Genomic DNA, 19240 nt, shown 5'->3' on the forward strand with positions numbered 1-19240 from the left:
CAATGACTCTAAACGACGATTGATATGGTGGATCAATATCTATTAACGAATAGAACATACTTTAGATACAAAAATGTTTCATTAAAATTGACTGTAAAAATTAGAAATGAGAGCTCTCGATTGGTTTAGCGAGTTTAATAGTCTAATGACTTAATTGAAAACTTTGAAATAGTTCAATGATCATTTTGTAACTTTTTAAAATTAAATGACCAAAACGTAAATCTACTAATAATTTAGTAATAAATTACCCTTAAAACACAACATAGTAAAATTCTCTAAATCACAATTATATTAAGGGTAAACTAAAAAAATAGTCACTTTTGTTTTTCTCAAATTATATTTTTAGTCACTTATGTTTGAAATGTTACGTTTTAGTCACTTACGTTATCGTTTTGTTACGAAGTGATCACTCTATCGTTAAGCTCCGTTACCTCCCTGACGGCGGTCCTACGTGGCAGTCCAAATGGGTTTTAATTGTCAACTTGGATGTCTTACGTAACAGTCCAAATTGAATTTTATTTAATTAAAAACCTCTTTTCATCCCAACAACTAGACATCCAAGTTGGCATTTAAAACCCATTTGGACTGCCACGTAGGACTTCCGTTAGGGAGGTAACGGATTTTAACAGTAGTCTGACCGTTTCGTAACAAAACGATAACATAAGTGACTAAAATGTAACATTTTAAACATAAGTGACTAAAATGTAATTTGAGGTACACAAAAGTGACTATTTTTATAGTTTACCCTTATATTAATTAGATGATGGGATAACCACGATCAAGGTGAAAAAAAATTATGTAAAAAATTTATAATAATTTAGTTGAAATATAGAGTTGATAAAGACTTTGATATTTTGGATTCAAATTTTTTTTAAAATTATATAAAAATATTAAAAGATTTAAAAATAATAATTTTACAATTGAATTAAAACATAAATGATGAGTCCTTTAAATAATAATATAAAGGTTTCTGTTCTTTTTTTTTTACAAAGGAGCATACATTCAGTTAAATAACAATGTCATGGATTGAAATTTTAAATAAAAGTAATTTTACAAAAAATTTCCCGAATATAGCTGCATACTTTGTCCTATTAATAATTGGTATAAAGAATTATTTTGTAATATTTAATTATTTATTTTATTATTATTATATTTTAACATAGCTGTATATATGGTAATGAAAGGAGAAAGAAGGAATTTGCCAGATGTTATTAATAGCATGGAGACATGAAATAATTATTATTTCAACTTAGATAAGTATTCTAAGTTGAAAATCTGTACAAGATAACATGTCTTAAATTCCAATTCAAATTTGAACCATATATATATATATATATAAAGACTAGAAATATTGTTTAAAAAATCACTAACAGTGATACAAAGACAAATAACAGTAGTTATTACCTAATCAAATTATCGAATATGGATATATAATTATACTGATAAAATAAGTTGGAACAATTAAATTTGGACTTTTCTCAATTGTAAAAAAATTATTAAAACGATATCGTTTACTATATAATTTTATGTATATATGATAAAACTCTAAAAACCAGAGCTACTAAAAGCTTCATAAATGATTTTACTTTTCACCATAATCAAATCGCTCTTCTTCTCCCACCAAATTCTATGTGGTATGGAAAACGATGATTTTTTTTTCCGAGATCATTGCGTAACTATAAACCTGCATAAACCAGAAAAAGTAAGGTTTTCCGTTACCATTTTATGACATACATAGATATATACAGACGCTTGTATGTATGTATGTATGTATGTATGTATGTATGTAAACATGCTTATATATAGACATGTATAATATATGCACACACATTGCTTTGAAAGCGAAGTTTACCAGGACCCATAACGCACTCGCATATATATACATGTGTATCTATCCATATATGCATATATATATATAAACCTGCATAAACAAGAGACAGAGAGAAAGCTATTCATTTTCATATTTTTCTTATTTACGACTTAAATACGATATGCGATCTAATCAAAGTACAAGCAAAGAGCTTCCAGGGAGACACACATGCACAAATGCACACACACACACACACACACACGTAGATATGCATCTGCTGAGCAAAAAAAATGTATATATACATCCATGGCTTTGAAAGCTAAGTTTACCAGGATGCATGCATATATATATATATGTACACAAACATGTATGAGCTTCCAAGGACAATGCTCACCTAATTATAGGTCTATGGGGACCTTCAGACCATCACGTGCAAGTTGGACATGGATTCCTTCCCTGCATACAGTTAAGAAGAATAATGTCAGATATCGGGGGCTTTTTCTTTTGTTCTAACTAAATCTTATGAGAAATTCCAGTAAATTTGTATAACATCAGATTTTGTAAAGTACTAATTTACCTCTCAGACCATTCCATGAGAACCTTATTGTCTTTGTGTTGATCAAAATCATGAGTCATTCCAATTAATAGAGCTCGTTTAGGACATATCCGCTTTAGAGCGTCAAGAGTCTGGAAAACATTAAAAGCGACGGGATATTGATCAGCTTGTGTTGGCCATAAAACATTACTGGAAAATTTTTATATGAAGATCAATTGTTGGAAAAATTTAGAAAAAACCTGAGGTAAGCATAAGTGAACGTTATGGGATCCTTTCTGCCATGCAGAAAACATAAAACATTAGTTCAGAGAAGATATATACAATTAAAAATACAATAAATAATAAAACAGATGAGTAATTTTACTATTGCAGTGTACATTCATCAAAAAAATTTTATGAAAATATCCAAGATAATCAACAAAGGAAAGATCTCAAAATTTTCATAACCATTTAATTAATTTCTATATTCATTATATCTCTATAATAGTAGTTTTGAAGTTTCTGAAAATCGAGTTAATACTGATAACTTTTTCAAGACTTACAATTAAATAAGCCACCATTTGTAACCCAAAAGCACTTTCAACTATGTTAAACAATAACCTATGGTACAACACAGTGATGTAACATGAAAGAACATAATATGCACAGCAGCACATACATAGATGCAGATAGGTTATGAATGAATCAGCATGGATTAAAATTGTCTTTTTGAATTTTTCTAATTCCTAGACAATTCACTAACAAGAAAAAATGAAGAAAAGTATTCAACAACTGTGAAAAAGAAAGAAGCAAGGGAGTAACACACCTTGTACAAACAATCCACTATCAGAAGATCCAATTGCCCACTGCCGCTTTTGGAAATAACTGTAAACATAATATTGATCAAACACAATTCATGACATAACATATTTTACCATGAAAACAAAAATCACAAACAAACAATTCATAAAAGTGAGAAAACATGTGCTTTCTTTTCACCAAGTTGCACTCAATATCAAGAGGTCAGAGTAAATGCGTAACGAGATGATCCCAAACTATCTTATCTTTTGAATTTTTAGTCAAGTCATAAAGAGGTTTCCTGTTTGTGAACTGTGCAGAGAAGCACTTTCATTAAGGTTGACAATAATCTGTCTCAAGTGACAGAAAAAAAGGATTTGAGTAAAATATTAAAACAAATGCTTGAAGGGCTCTTCAATTGTTGAGTAATGAGGAAAATCCAATAAACATATATTCCAACAACTTTAACATTGACAAGCTACTAAAAGTAACATGTAGAAAATAGAAGTGTCCCCACCACATTTAACATCACAAGAAGGAGAAAATGTATACAAGGTGTAAATGCATGTGCGCCAACAAGAAAAGGAGCAAAAGCAACACCTACCATACTCTGTGTTTGAAGGAAAACGTGAGACATCAGAAATATAAGCCACTTTAGACTTTTCACCAAAAAGAAAACCTAAACAAATATAATCTTCTCCATGCATCACCTGCATCAAAAGTATGATTAAACACTTAGGCATAAACGATATGGTGGAAACTAGATACTATCTTAAGAAAGCATACTAACTGGCAAAGGAACAAATTTTAGTCCTGAAGCAACAAATGGTTTGTCATAGTCTTCCTCAATTATCCTCCAGTCAAGTTGTGCCACCCGCCTTACTTCTTGGCCTTCTCTAAGTTTCTTCTGAACCAAATATGGAAATTTTGCAGCAACGCTGTTTAGGGACATACAAAGTAAACATCATCCAACATTGCTATAGACATCATAAACCCAAAACAGATCCTTTTTGCTATTGATAGCTTGCTTGGGAAATAAGCTTCAATTTTGTATAGCCTACTTAAAAGCATGTTAAATCAGTAGCCTCTCACATTATAAAAAACATGTGAAACAACAGATGTCTTGATAATGAATCAGCATAACAAGCAATTTGTAGGCTATGATCAATGACCCCATGAATAATAAAAAACCCCATATTATACCTATCCATCGCGTATTGAGTTAGGTAAATTGCAGTGGGATCGATATCATTCGTAGGACTATGTGGTTGCACAACACGTATATCATCCAGACCAAGAACTGCATCAGCATGTTCATGAGTCAAAACAATCTGCAGTTCATACAGTAATCAGTACTAGTTTTGGAATTCCATTCATAAACAGAAGAGAGTATATTCGTAAAGAGAAAAAAAAAAAAAGCACAATGCCATCATATACATCAACAAACTCGCTATAAATCCTATAAAAAAAAACATGAGAACAAATAAAACCAAACTTAAATACTAACTGTTATCCCAAGTTACTACAAAAAAATAAACATAAAACAAGGGGAATTCAACTCACGGAATCGATTCGAGGAATCTTGTGGAAAGTAAACCATCGCAAAACTTGCTCCTTGAATGTCTTCCCAACATCAATTATAATATAATTATGCATACCATTGGTCGAACAATAATCTATAAGCAAAGATGTATTACACCTGAAACAAATAAAATAACATAAAGCTAAAATCTTTTAAGAAACTAACCCGAAAAATATCAAATTACGCACAAAAAAAGCTCGGAAAAAGTTCAAATCTACGATAAACATATATATAGAGAGAAATTGTATGGACGATTAAATTTAAGCAAAAAAAAAAAGGCGAAAAAAAAGGAACCTGTAATTAGGGTTATGTTCGGGAGGGATAGAGAGGGATTGAGAACAAACGTGACAAGGAGGATCGGAGGGCTGGATCAAGCACATTGCGTTCGGAACGGCACTGGAGCAACCTGTTCCAAGGAAAATCAACGCCGATCCATCGCCGACGCGGCGGCGATCATCGCCGGCCACATTATTCCCGTTTTGGAGCGGCTTTTGGTTCTCCATTTTTTTTTATTGGTTTTTCTTTTGAAATATTTTCAATGCTTCAATAGAGAAAAGATGGAAATTTCTTTTTGGCGTAAAGGGGAGGAAGAGGGAATTATATGAAAGGTGAAGGGTATTTATAGGGAAGATATCGCCCGCGAATTGTTAACGGCTCTGTTCCTTGTATTACCGCCACGTGGCGGGATTTTTAAATTTACCGACAGATGTGATGTTTCTATTTTTAAAATAATAAACGAAAATATTATTTTTAAAAGGTTTTATTATCTTCTAACAAAATCAAATAAATTTTCAAACTTTTTTTTTATTTTTTTTAATTCCAGGTTTCATTATCTTCTGACAAAATCAAATATTTTATAAAATTCAATTTCTTTTTAAATTTAATTACATCCTTTTATCAAAATTCAAAAGGTAAAAATTAGATAAGAAAAATAATATTTAAAAGAAAGATGATAGAACTCAACTCGAAAAAGGATTTTATGTAGGTGAAAATTGAAATTCATAATGAAAAGTTGATGTGACATTAAAAATTATTAGAAAAGAGATACGATAACGTGGCATTCTTGTTTTATACAATCCTTTCCCAACTCAAAAACCTAGAAGAGAATTAGATTTTTTATTTAAAAATTTTGATAAAATGTTTGTTTTCTTGGCATTTTGTTAAAATATGTTTTAAGTCTATGTACTCTTCAGTAAATTTGAAATTTAATTTCTATACTTTTTAAAATTCACAATTTAAGTTCAATTATTAATGCAACCTTAAAATCCATCATCAAATTCGCTAGTGTAACATTTAGCAATTAAAAGGATACTCACTTCATGGTCGTGTAATAAAAATATAACGTTGTAATGAATCGAGTTTAATGAAAAACTTTAATGATGTTAACAATTAGACTTAAGGAACTAAATTTCCAAGAATAAAAGTAAAACTAAATTTTATATATACGAAGACTATCAAGACTTAGAGCACGTTTTAACTTTTCTTTTGTTACAAAATTTTATTGGATTTTAAAGATACGAAACGTGAACTAGTTTTTATACCCGTGCGATACAAAGGTTTTAATGTATTTTAACATTATTTGAGAAATAAAACTAGTGATAAAAATGTATAAAATGTATAGGATGGGAAATGTGGCAAATGTGGCATTTTAGTATTTTTATTTTTTGGCAAATGTGGCAAGAGTCTCCTTATATTTTTTTCTGTGTTAAGATATGTGGTAAGTTAAAAAAAATGTTTGGTCAGTAAGTCACTTGTGAGCTTATCATTTTGGGATGACCATCCAGACATCAGATGACCTGATCTTCATCAGAAGCGTGAAAATGTTGGTCACCAACATCATGTGGGTTTAATTGTTTTATCTTATCAAGTCAGAATGAATGATAGGGTCTATCTTGCCCCAAATATCCTTGTCTAGTCGAAGATATCTCCCCATGTGCTCCGTAATGATAGTTAGATGGCAAGTTCAACATGTTAACACAATCTTACATGGGAACTCTATGGGAACCCTGCCTATAAATACCTCCAGGAACAACGAAGAGGGATTGACCTTTCAAGAATACTAAGGGCATGTTCGGGAATGCTTTTAGAAGCGTAAAAGCACTTTTACATAACTGAAGCAATCCCAAACAAATTGCTTTTTTTAACTAAAAGCACTCTCAAGAAGTGCTAATTGACCCAAATGGAGAAGTTGGTATCAAATGCAGTGCCTGTTGGCTTTGGCTGTTTGGGGGTGAAAAATATAATTTTACCTTTATTAATTTACTCTTGTCTACTCAAATGCAAAGTGAAGTAATGTAAGCCTTTATTCAAGCATAGCTTTGGGGTGTATTTGCAAAATATCAACTGTTGTTAAGCCATTTTTTAGACCTTTGTTTCAATAAAAAAAATTGCAGAGCAAGTTGATGAAGGTATGAGCTTGAAAATTTTGGTAAATTTTGAAAATTTTGGTAAATTTTGAAAATTTTGATTCGAATGATGAGCTTTCTTTTTTTTTTTTTTGTTCTTATCTATGACTCTTTGATGCAATTTGAGATTCAAGACTCAATTTCCACACCAACTAGATGGTAAATTTATTTCATTCATTTATTTGTTTATAAAAAGTATAAATTCTTCAACTGAATAATTATCATCTTACGACATGTAAGAAAATATTATATTGTTGATTCCGAATATCTCCAAATGAAAGGGTTCCCTGGACCATATTGAATAGAGCAGTATTATTTACTTGATTTTCGTAGAGATGGTCCTATATATGGTAAAGAAAAAGTATTCAATCATACACATTCATCATTACTTGATTTTCATTACTTGAAGGAGAAAGTAATTGAAACAAAAGTATCATTGATATAACTACAGATGTCCTCATCTATTTTACGATTGAGCCTAATACTATTTAGACCCGAGGTGGTATTTAAGTAAAGCCTTCCAAACAATGTCGACTTCGAAATTCGAACTTGGTCTAAATACCTAAGGAAAAAGTCTAGTTTCACTTCTTCCAACCACTTATCGGTAAAGTTATCTTATTATAATAATAAGAAATAACACTTCAAACATCGGAAATTTTTCGAATAAAATACTATTATTAATAATAACCATGAATAAAAAGAATATAAAGACATGACACATAATACAAACAATAAATAAATCACTACAAACTAATGCATAAATGCTATGTCTGCAGAATAATCTCAAAAACAGAAAGAGACAAACTGGCAATAACTGTAATACTTAGATAATTTAGAAACAAACCAGAAATAAAATTTAGATAAATTATTTTTAAAAAATATAAATTCCAACATTAAAAAAAAAAAAAAAGGTGCATAAAGCATCAAGTTTGCAAGTTGCAACACTCATTCAATGCATCTCCAGAGGGAAACATATAAAAAGAAAATGGTGGAGGAGCCCAATGTTTTAAGACAATTCTAAGGCTTAATCCCACTTGCTTGTTTTTGCTTTTATCAATTCAATTTGGATATTTATGAAGAAGGGTATCTTATGTTGGAACCTTCTAATATCTTTATTTTCAGAAATTTAACTCTATTTTTTAGATTTCTAAATTTAAGTCCAACTGGTAATATTATTAAATTTTTGTATGATTTTTGAATGCAATTAAAAAAATAGTGCTGTAATTAACCTGAATTTAACAAAAAAAAATTAAAAATGTTAACAGTTGGACTGAATTTTGAAATATGGAAAGTAGTAGGACTAAATTCTAAATTTTCAAAGAATACATTGATTTATGACATATTTTAGCCTTACTTAAAACTTTAGTGTCACGAGTCAATCATACATCAATCGGTTAGTAAACTATTAGAAAAGCTATTATTTTTACAAAATAAATTATATTGTTATGAGAATTTTTTTTTTTTGTTTTAAAAAATATATTTTGATATAAAATCAATAAAAGATCACACATGATGGGATTTAAACTTAAGATACGACAATTAGAAGAGATCTTTGTTCGCACCTCAAGGTCTAGATCCATATTGCACTCTAATCGAAACTTTTATCTAAATCCATATTGAACTGAACTTGACCAAAGTCCTAATCAAACTAATGAAATCTATCAAACTCGATTTTTGGATAAGTCTACTTATGTATATAGTATACTTTATATGTGTGAGAGAGAGAGAGAGAGAGAGAGAGAGAGAGAGAGAGAGAGTAAAATGACAAATTTAGTCCTTAACATTTACATAATTTGTCAATTTGGTTCTTATTCTTTTTTTTAGTTAAATTTGACCTTTAACCTTTCGCAAAGAGTCGGATTGCAGTTTTTTTAATGGAAATAATGAGTAAAACATTAAACTTTTAAACATAACAATTCAGGTGTACTTCATGCTAGATTTTTTAATTTTTATGAATTTTTTTAAAATTTTAATTTTAAAATGATTTGTTGACATGGCATATAAAACAAATAATGTCAAGTCAGCATGAAGTACAAGTGGACTACCATGCCAACATCGTTAAAAAATTAATGTTTTTATCGACATTTCCGTTAAGAGAAAGCGACTTGACAATTTTTTGAAAAATTAAAAACTAAATTGAGTCAAGGATCAAATTGATAAAAGATAAAAACATTATGGGTTAAATTTATTATTATTTTATATGTAGGTATGTGAGATATTTTAGATGATGTCTTGGAAATTAGTATTGAGAAATAACCAAAGGTGGGAACATAAATGAAATGGCAGTGTTGGATCCAGAAAGGACTAAACTGCACTCTTTTGTCTTCTTTTTCCTCGTACTTTTTCAAGACAAAACAATCCCATCGTATAAGGTCCTAAATTGGAGACTTGCATCACTTATTCGGGGGATTTCTACAATGATTCAAACCATGTCTCCTCCAACATTATTTAAATTGGAGCGGACCGACCGATAAGTTCAGGTGAAGAGGTGGCCTGGACGATTAGTTCGGAATTAAAAACCTTGGATTGAATCATGTAAATTTGGATTGCACCAATTTAGATTTTAAAATTTTTGAGTAATTTTTGTGCGAGTTAATTTCAAATATAAGTCATTTCAAGTTCATATTATTTGGGTTTGATCAGGTTCAAGTTTTTTGAATCGGTTACTATGGGTTTGAATCATTTCGAGTTTTGATCACTTTAAATCATTCGTTCAGATCGTTCCGTTATAATTAAATCAAACTAAATCGAATTTTTAAATTCGAGTTAAAATTGACTCACTTAGGTACAAAAAGATCAATCTGATCCCCTTGATTCATGTAAAGTTACCTTCAATAAGGTCCATTGTCTATGTTTTTGATTTGAAAGTCTTTGTTTTTTTTTACTTAAAATATCTTGATGATAAACAAAGAAAAAAAATAAAGATATTATTTTTATCTCAAAAAATAGAGATATTATTTTCTATCTTAAAAACGTGATTGAATTCTAATAACAATTATTTGGAATTTACTTTTTAAGTTCGTACTATTAATAAATTTACGTTTTGTTTATTCAATTTCAAAAAATTTATAAAACAGTCATCGAACTATTCAAAAATATTTTAATTAAGTCACTGGGTTATTAAAATCATTGATGTATGACGTTCTCTATTAAGCTCTCATTCTCATTCTCTTCTATAATTCATTTTTCTATAATTCATTTTTTTTCCTGTGAAACAGCTTTCTTCTATGATCTCCAACACTAAAGGTCAGGTCGACTTGGACCTGACATATGTTGTTAAATAAAAGCGTTCAAATAGTTCAGTAGCTTGAATGAAAACTTTCGAACAGTTTAATGATCATTTTGTAACTTTTTGAAGTTGAATGATTAAAACGTAAACTTACTGATAATTTAATGATATTACAGGGTTTCCTAGTTTATAATGTTTGAACTTTTCATTGTTCTTAAAGTACTTTTACAAACTATCTGTGTCAATCCCCCCATCACATTTTGACATTGGCCAATATGTTTTGGACTATATTGAATATTGAAAAGTAACCAATGAATAATTGTTGGTTAGTAAATTGGATTATTCAAAAATATTATTAAGACATATTCATATTTTAATTATTATATCTAAAATCTTTCCAAAAAAACCTCATTGATTAACACTTTTTAGCAATTAATTTTTGTTTTCTAATATCGATCACGACAAGGACGAAAACGATTTTTTTAAAAGTTTTAGGGTTTTTGAGGCAAAAAGCTTCATGATACAGCATGCCTTGTCTGCTCTTTTTGAGGAATTTGTCATCTTTATTTAAATTGGATTATTCAAAATTTTAATAATTTTTTAGTTAATTGCACCATACATCCCTAAATTATAACCTTCATTCTAAATTAGTCTCTAAACTTTAAAACATCCTAACTACATCTCTAAACTATCGAGGATATGTCAATAAGGTCATTCCATTACTAAAAATTGGACGTTGTAAAGATCTTGGTTTTAAAGTTTTCAAAACTTTTATAAAAGCTTTATCACTCATTCTTTCTTCTTTTTCGATTTTACTTTATTTTTAGCTTTTACTTTTAAAAGTTATGCAATAACGTTCACTTTTCTTCAAAATTTTCATTTTAAACTATGTCATATAAAATTTTACATCTCATTTAAGGGCTAAATTAATTAATTTAGTAACGAAAGGATCATAATGATGTAATTAGAATGTTTCAAAATTTGGGAACTAATTTAAAATAAAGGTTATAATTTAAGGATGTAGGGTGCAATTCATGAAAGTTTTATGTTCTTTTGTGTCCCACAAATAATTTTTGCATGGAAATTGTGGTCTGTCATGCACTTTCCTTGCTAGCTACCATTCCAAATTAGTTAGACATGATATTATTAACAAATAAAATATTATGAAATATATATAAGTATAAGAAAAAAATTTAAATTTTACATAATATAAATTATTAATTTATCAAAATTACATAAATATAAAATAATTAAACTTAAATGTTGATTAAGTCTTAGCTCGATTGACGTGGGTATTGTTGTCAATACAGGAGGGCATATGTTTGAGTGCACTAAAGCGTATTACCCTCTTATTTATAAGTTGGGAAGGACTATGTGTAGTTCTAAATATTATATCAAAAACAACAGATATAATCAGAACCTATAATGAAATTATTTAAAAATAATAATAATTAAACATAAATATATATATATATATATATACATATATACATTGCTCTTGCATCTATATTTGTCTAAATATCTTTGGCATTTTAGGAGTCTAAAATCAACTAACATGTGACACTTTTCCAGAATAATAAAAGTGGATTCTTTTTCTTGAAAAGTGAAAAGATAAAAAGGATTAAATATATTTCAAAATTAGTATATCCAATTGGAGAAAATGGACAAAATCTAACTTTACACATAATACAAAGTAATAGGAGAATTTAAACAAACAGATTTAATTGTTACCGTTTAGTCAATACTAAATCAAAATTCAAAAAGCACAAAAATTGAAATTACCCAATTCAAGAAGTACATGAACTAAAATTGATTAAATTAAAAAAACATATATTAAATCGATAACTTACATAAAGGGGTAAACTAAACCCAATGTCACTAAGTTATTTATGTTTTGGTCACTCAACTTAAAAAAGTACTAAACTATTCAAAAGTTTTTTATTTAAGAAAATAAGTCCGACTATCGAGCTCCAAGCAACGATTTTACGATCGTCTGATGAATCAAGACTAGAGGTACTCATGGTAAGGCGGCTACTAAACAACCCTTAGAAATATGGGAGGGTTTGGGTAAAAATATAGGCCCGAAATATGGGCTTGGATAAAAAAACGAGGCCCATTTAGAAAACAGGTCGGGCCTCGGGCACAACTTTTTTGGCCCGAGCCCGGCCCGATATAATAAATATATTTATTTTTAAAATTTTTTTAATTTTAAAATACTTTTTTTAAATTTTTGTAATTTTTAAAATAAATTTTTGGTATTTTATTTAAAAAATGGGTCGGGCCCGGGCTTATGATTTTTTTCTCGGGCCGGGCCTAGGCAAAATTTTAGGCCCATATTTGGGCAGTAGGGCAGGAGCCTAGGACCCGGCAAAATTTTTTATGAGTCCGGCCGAACCTGCCCGCCCGACCATGAGCACCTCTAATCAAGACCCATTGATGAGTAGAAGAACATACCTTAAATTCAAGTTGATCTAACAATCACTGTTGGAGATCAGATAAAAAATTATTTGGATTTTAGTTCGCAGATTCATGATATTCAAAGTTATTTCATAAAAAAAAATGAACTGTAGAAGAAAAAGGCAATGAGAATTTTTTTTATGAGTCCGGCCCGAACCCGGCCCGGCCCGGCCCATGAGCACCTCTAATCAGTACCCATTGATGAGTAGAAGAACATACCTTAAATTCAAGTTGATCTAACAATCACTGTTGGAGATCAGATAAAAAAATTATTTGGATTTTAGTTCGCAGATTCATGATATTCAAAGTTATTTCATAAAAAAAAATGAACTGTAGAAGAAAAAGGCAATGAGAATTTTTTTTATGAGTCCGGCCCGAACCCGGCCGGCCTACCCATGAGCACCTCTAATCAGTACCCATTGATGAGTAGAAGAACATACCTTAAATTCAAGTTGATCTAACAATCACTGTTGGAGATCAGATAAAAAAATTATTTGGATTTTAGTTCACAGATTCATGATATTCAAAGTTATTTCATAAAAAAAATGAACTGTAGAAGAAAAAGGCAATGAGAATTTTCAATTTGGCGCAGGCGGTGCAAACAAAAAAGGCCATACAATAGCAATTTTAACAGCCTAGAGACTTAAATGAAAACTTTTGAATTGTTCAGTGATCATTTTGTAACTTTTTGAAGTTGAGTGACCAAAACGTAAACTTACTAATAATTCAGTGACCTCGAGTATAGTTTACCTTATGTAAAGTACAGGGACTAATAGCATAATTTTACATTTTTAAATGTTAACCAAAAGGAAACAAAGACTTTTCCACGCGAGTTTGCATATGTCTGCGTTAATGGTGCATGACGTGATCAATTTTCCAGTCCCATATATATATATACCTTTCATCATCTTCTTCATCCACATCATTCATAAAATCCCTTTAAAGCTTATAATTTCAATTACCCCAACAAGAAAAAGAACCCTAAATTCCCTTTTTCTTTTTCCAAAAATCTTTAAGTAAATCTTTCCTCTTCGCAAAAAACCCAGAACTCGAAGCCATAGAATTTGATTAATTTTACGAGTTAAATGGAAGAGTATTGGCGAATGTGCGTTGGAGTATCAATAACCCAAAATTTCCCACATCGAAAATCCATGGAAAACACTGGTTTTTTTCAAAAAAACGCCTCCGTTTTCATGGCTGATGATCATGATTTCTCCGACGTCTTCGGTGGTCCACCGCGGAGTGTGCTTTGCAGGGAGTTCACTGATGATTTCACCCAATCGGCGTCGTTTTACGATGAGGCTTTCAGGCCATTGGATTTCAGTTCGTGTTATTCGATTAAGGGTGGGAGGAGTTTGCCGGCGTTTAGGATTCCGGCCAAAGTGGAATGGTCGTTCTCCACTGACATTTTCGAGTCAGATGATGATCTCCGGCGATCTAGCTGGGAACGAACCGAGTCGGATTCATCTTCGGTGATGAGTTGGCAGGAAATGAGCGGTCTCCGGCGAACGGACGGTGATGATATCGGACTGTCGTCGTATTTTGCTCCAAAACTCAGGTAAATCAGTCGGCTTTTAGCTTTTAAACATAAACGTCTTTTGTTAACCGTTTTTTAAAGTTTCAACTGCCTTTTTACTGTCTTGTTGATTTGACGTTTATAACCCTGACTCGAGTCTTATTTTAAGATGCAATTAGGGGTAGGAAAGCGAAAAATCATAAAACACCAAAAAACTGTCGTTTTGAATATCTTACATGCTTTCTAGTTAATATATGATAAAATTATATTTTGACTCCCCTAAAATGATATAGAGTTGTGATTCGGTCCTTTTAAAATTATAAAGTTATAAGGTTATAATGAAAAAATTTATTTTGACTCTCTTAAAAATTATAATTTCATTTCAACCCCTCTAAAAAATTTTAGACTTCCTTAGAGAGGTGAATTTGGATTATAGATTGCTAAAGAGTTAAAATACAATTGTATCATTATATAAACATAAAATTTTACAATTTCTTGAGGATTAAACGTTTCATTTTAGAGGGGTCAAAATTTAATTTTAAATCTAAAGAAGGACAAAATATTTTTTTACCATTAAATTACCTTGACACTTTATTATTTTTAAAGGGCCTAAAGTGTGAATTTTCATTTTGAGGAGGCCAAGACCATTACCTGCTCCCTTCTAGTGTATGGAAAAGAACAAATTCTAGAATTTTCTATTATAAGTTGAGATAAAATTATAAAATTTTGAGGTTAAAAATTAAGATAATTTAAATTTTAACGAGGTCAAGACCCATAGTTACATGAACTAAGGGTATGTTTGATAAACTGAAAATTTAAATGTTAAAAATTAAATGTTAATTTTTATTGCTAAATTTTATAATTGCTGAATTTATATTAAAATATTTGATAAATAACAAACATAAATACAAAATATAATTATATTATTTGATAAAAGTAAATATTGATTTATAAAAGATTATTGGTTTTTAATTTTAATCTTATTAATATAATATTTTATATTATTTTGGCTAGTTTTGGATGAAAGATAATTGTAGTAATTTAGATATAGCATATATTTTTAAAAATAGTAATTTATTTTAATTTTTAATAAAATAAAATTAATTTAATAGTTTCTATATATATTAAGTAAAATATTAAAATGATTATTAAATACAGTTAAAAATTAAATGAAAATTTTAGTGATTTATCAAACACACCTCAAGTTTTAAGATTTTCATGAAAATCTTAAAACAGACGTTTTAAATATATATATATATATTGTTGGAAGCCGTAGTCCTATGAAATAATCGGATTAAATCTCAAATTCTTTAAGTCTTCTTCACCTGGGGTAGAAAATAAAAGTTAAAAATGTCATAAATTCCTATATTTTTTAATAAATTTAAAATTTAGTCTATATTTTTATTTTTGAAATTTAATCCTTTATCTTTTAGATTTCATAATTTAAGTCCAATTACTAACCTGTTAAAATTATGTTGCTAAACTCGGATTTATTTTAGGAATTTTGTGGTCAAAGTTCAATATTTTATATTAAAAGGGATCAAATTGAATTCTTGATTTTTGGGTAAAAACTAAATATGTAAATGCCTCGTTTAATGAGGCTAAAACCCGTAGTTACATGAACTAGATCCCCCCATATTTATTGGGTTTTAAAGGTAGGGAAGGTTAAAATAAAGTATAGGGACTAAATTTTAAATTTGTGAAGAGTACAGGACCTATGACATATTTTAACCACAATAAAAATATTTTAAAACGCTGTCGTTTTGAATTTGTTGAATGCTGTAATCTTACGTGATATAATTCCACGCAGATGGAACTCAACAACAAATCAAGAACCATCAAAACAACAAGAACAACAACAACAGATGCCACCATTTCCAAGCACTGCTTCGTTTTATAATGGAAATCTTCACATGGAAAACGAAAACCGTATTGATAATCCGATGAAAAGCTCATCGCTTTATCGTTTCAACAAACGTACTTCTTCCCCGGAAACCATTAGCTTGGAACCCCATTCTTTTTCAAGCATCAAGATATCATTGGCCGATGATTCGGAGTTCAACTCCCCTTCGTCCCTGTCTTCATGTTTTAGTCAAGAACCTGAGACCATAGCCAGAGTCCAGACTAATCCGCTCTCAGAAGATGAATACGATGATGACGAGGATGACGAAGACGGAATGAGTTCTTATGTTATTGAGATAAATTCTGATTTTAGACAAAGTAGCAGTGAAGAAGCAGTTTCAATTGATGAAGCCATTGCTTGGGCAAAAGAGAGATATAATAATACCCAAAGAGAACATGAAAATGATCAAACAATGCAATCTCCATTGGTAAACTAATCTTTTGCTTTTCTTCCCTTTTTTTTAAAAAAATTATTATGATTTTTCCGGGTTATAATCATCTACGAACTCTCTAAGACACGAACAAGTAAATCCTAGTTCATAATCTCTGCAGGAAGAAAAACCGAGAAAACCCAAAACCGAAGAAGAAAAAGACCAAGATCTGAAGCATTGGTCATCTGGCAATGAAAATAACATCCGAATGCTCCTTTCAACACTTCATGATGTAAGATATTATGATTAACCCATTTTTTGGTTTCTGTTGAGGGGATTTTGACCTCAACAAATCCAGTATTGGGCTAGAAGTGTCTAACCTCGCCGGGTTCAAAGAGGGGGAGTGGCTTCACCCACCATGCAAATTTACAATTTGTATTTGGTGGGATTTGAACCCATGTCTTTAGTATGGTGGGTTAAAACACTTCCCCTCTGTGAACTCAACGAGGTTCTTGGCAGATATGGAAGACAAAACTCGGGGATAAAACCAAGTATAGACACTTCTGACTCAATACCAGGCTTGCTAAGAGGTTCATCAGCCATTCTCGACAGATGACAGATCAAAGACTTCTCCCCGAGAGGTCAAAATCACTCAACAGTTTCCCATAATTTTAAGGATTTCATTGATTTGCAGGCTGATATAGAATGGATTATTAATTCATTTTTATCTATCTATATATGTGTATATATATGAATTACAGATTCTATGGGCAAATAGTGGTTGGCACAGGATAGATCTCACAAGCCTTGCAGAAAGCTCACAAGTGAAAAAAGCTTATCAAAAAGCAAGGCTCTGTCTTCACCCAGACAAACTGCAACAAAGAGGTGCAACATTATCACAAAAATATGTAGCAGAGAAGGCCTTTTCCATCCTCCAGGTAAGAAACATCCTTATCTTTCCATAATGGTTTGGTAATGTATCGGTTTTATAGTATAAAAAACGAAACCGGCACCATTATGTTATACACCCACGAGCACTATACTGTCTACTTTAGTTTCTTCTGCAACAAGTAAAAAGCTAGCTGATACACCCTATTAAATTCGCTGTCTTATAAGTTAACTTTTGAGGTTTTAGGGTTTTAAATTTCATTTTAACTCGATATTAAAGCTAAGTTCCTTAAACCGTAAACCCTAAATATTCTCGTCTTCAGGTTCTCTTAAAGGTTGGGTTAGAATTTAAACTAGGTTCTACCTTAAACCCAAGGCCTTTTCCATCCACCAAGTAAACTTCTATCGAAGATCTTTATCTTCCGTAATGGTTGGTAGCGTATTGGTTTTAAAGTAAAAACGAAACGAGCACGATCATGTTATACGCCCACTAGCATGACACCAAACTACTTTAGTTTCTTCTGCAACAAGTAAAAGGTTTGCAGTAATACAAATAGGGCAAGATTAACACCGAGTATAACTGATACACTACCCTAATAAATTCTCCGTCTTACAATTAACTTTTTGAGGTTTTACGGTTTTAATTTCTTTTTAACTCGATATTAAACTAGGTTCTGTAAACCATAAACCCTAGATTCTCTCGTCTTCAAGTTGTCTTTTAAGGTCGGGTTAGAGTTTGCACCAAGATGTAGCAGAGAAGGCCTTTAATTTCCATCCTCCAAGTAAACTTTTATCGAACATCCTTGTCTTCTATAATGGTTGGTACCGTATCAGTTTTAAAGTAAAAACAATACAGGAACCATCATGTTATATGCCCACTAGCACGATACTGAACTACTTTATTAGTTTCTTTTGCAACAAGAAAAAAGTTTGCAGAGATACAAATAGGGCAAGATTCGCACCGAGTATAACTTATACACCCTATTAAATTCTCCATCTTATATAAGCAAACCTTTGATGTTCAGGGTTTTACTTTTCTTTTAACTCAATATTAAAGCTAAGTTCCTTAAATTATAAACCCTAAATTCTCTTGTCTTCGGGTTGTCTTTAAGGTCAGGTTAGAGTTTGACTTGATATTAGAGACAAGTTCCTAAACTCTAAACCCTATACTTTCCATCTTGGGATGTTTAAGCTACAAATTACTTCACATCTTATGAACTAGCTTTGAGGTCGGGATTTGAGCTAGGTTTGCTTACCAGCTCCGTTAGATATTTGATTAAATCTCTTCGGTCTTATAAACTAATGTTCTTGAGGTTTAAAGTTGGAGTTTTATTTTTAAACTTGATACTCTAAATCAAAAGGTTTAATAAAAGATGGTGTATATGAATAGGATGCATGGAGTGCCTTCATCTCCCAAGATGTCTTCTTCAACAAGTCAACAAAAATGCAAGGAATTTTGGAATCTTTTTGGGAAGCTTGGAACAAACAAGGAGTCCACGGACTCGAAGGAATAAGGGCCGTGTTAAAAGCTTAAAAGACAAAATTGCAGACAAATCTTATGTATATTGTAAGAAAAATTGCAGTTAGAATGTTGTATATATTTTATTTATATATAAAGAATGTTTTATGCTTGTTTAATGTTTTTCAAAGAGACAAAATCAGGTTTTTGATAACGTCTTAAGCATCTAACTTAGAACACAAGTAATATACAGAATCTAAACTGATGTGGGATAAGAACACTTTACCG

General features: G+C 30.6%; 2 protein-coding genes across 2 annotated transcripts; one reads left to right on the forward strand and one right to left on the reverse strand.

Annotated features, from left to right (window-relative positions):
• Positions 1-1413: 1413 nt before the first annotated feature.
• LOC105774585 (putative hydrolase C777.06c) lies at positions 1414-5301 on the reverse strand. The gene is made up of 10 exons (XM_012597123.2): positions 5020-5301; positions 4707-4842; positions 4347-4474; positions 3934-4081; positions 3748-3853; positions 3172-3230; positions 2606-2641; positions 2388-2497; positions 2205-2266; positions 1414-1684 (listed from the first exon to the last, which is right to left on the reverse strand). The coding sequence occupies exons 1-9, from the start codon at positions 5226-5228 to the stop codon at positions 2209-2211; spliced, it is 990 nt and encodes a 329-aa protein (XP_012452577.1). The 5' UTR covers positions 5229-5301; the 3' UTR covers positions 1414-1684; positions 2205-2208.
• Positions 5302-13746: 8445 nt separating this feature from the next.
• Positions 13747-19142, forward strand: LOC105774305 (uncharacterized). The gene is made up of 5 exons (XM_052632759.1): positions 13747-14374; positions 16143-16662; positions 16787-16897; positions 17367-17543; positions 18884-19142. Exons 1-5 carry the CDS (start codon positions 13902-13904, stop codon positions 19025-19027), a joined length of 1425 nt encoding a protein of 474 aa, XP_052488719.1. The 5' UTR covers positions 13747-13901; the 3' UTR covers positions 19028-19142.
• Positions 19143-19240: the final 98 nt, after the last annotated feature.

This window comes from Gossypium raimondii, chromosome 6 (genome assembly GCF_025698545.1).
Source record: "Gossypium raimondii isolate GPD5lz chromosome 6, ASM2569854v1, whole genome shotgun sequence".
Taxonomy (NCBI): domain Eukaryota; kingdom Viridiplantae; phylum Streptophyta; class Magnoliopsida; order Malvales; family Malvaceae; genus Gossypium; species Gossypium raimondii.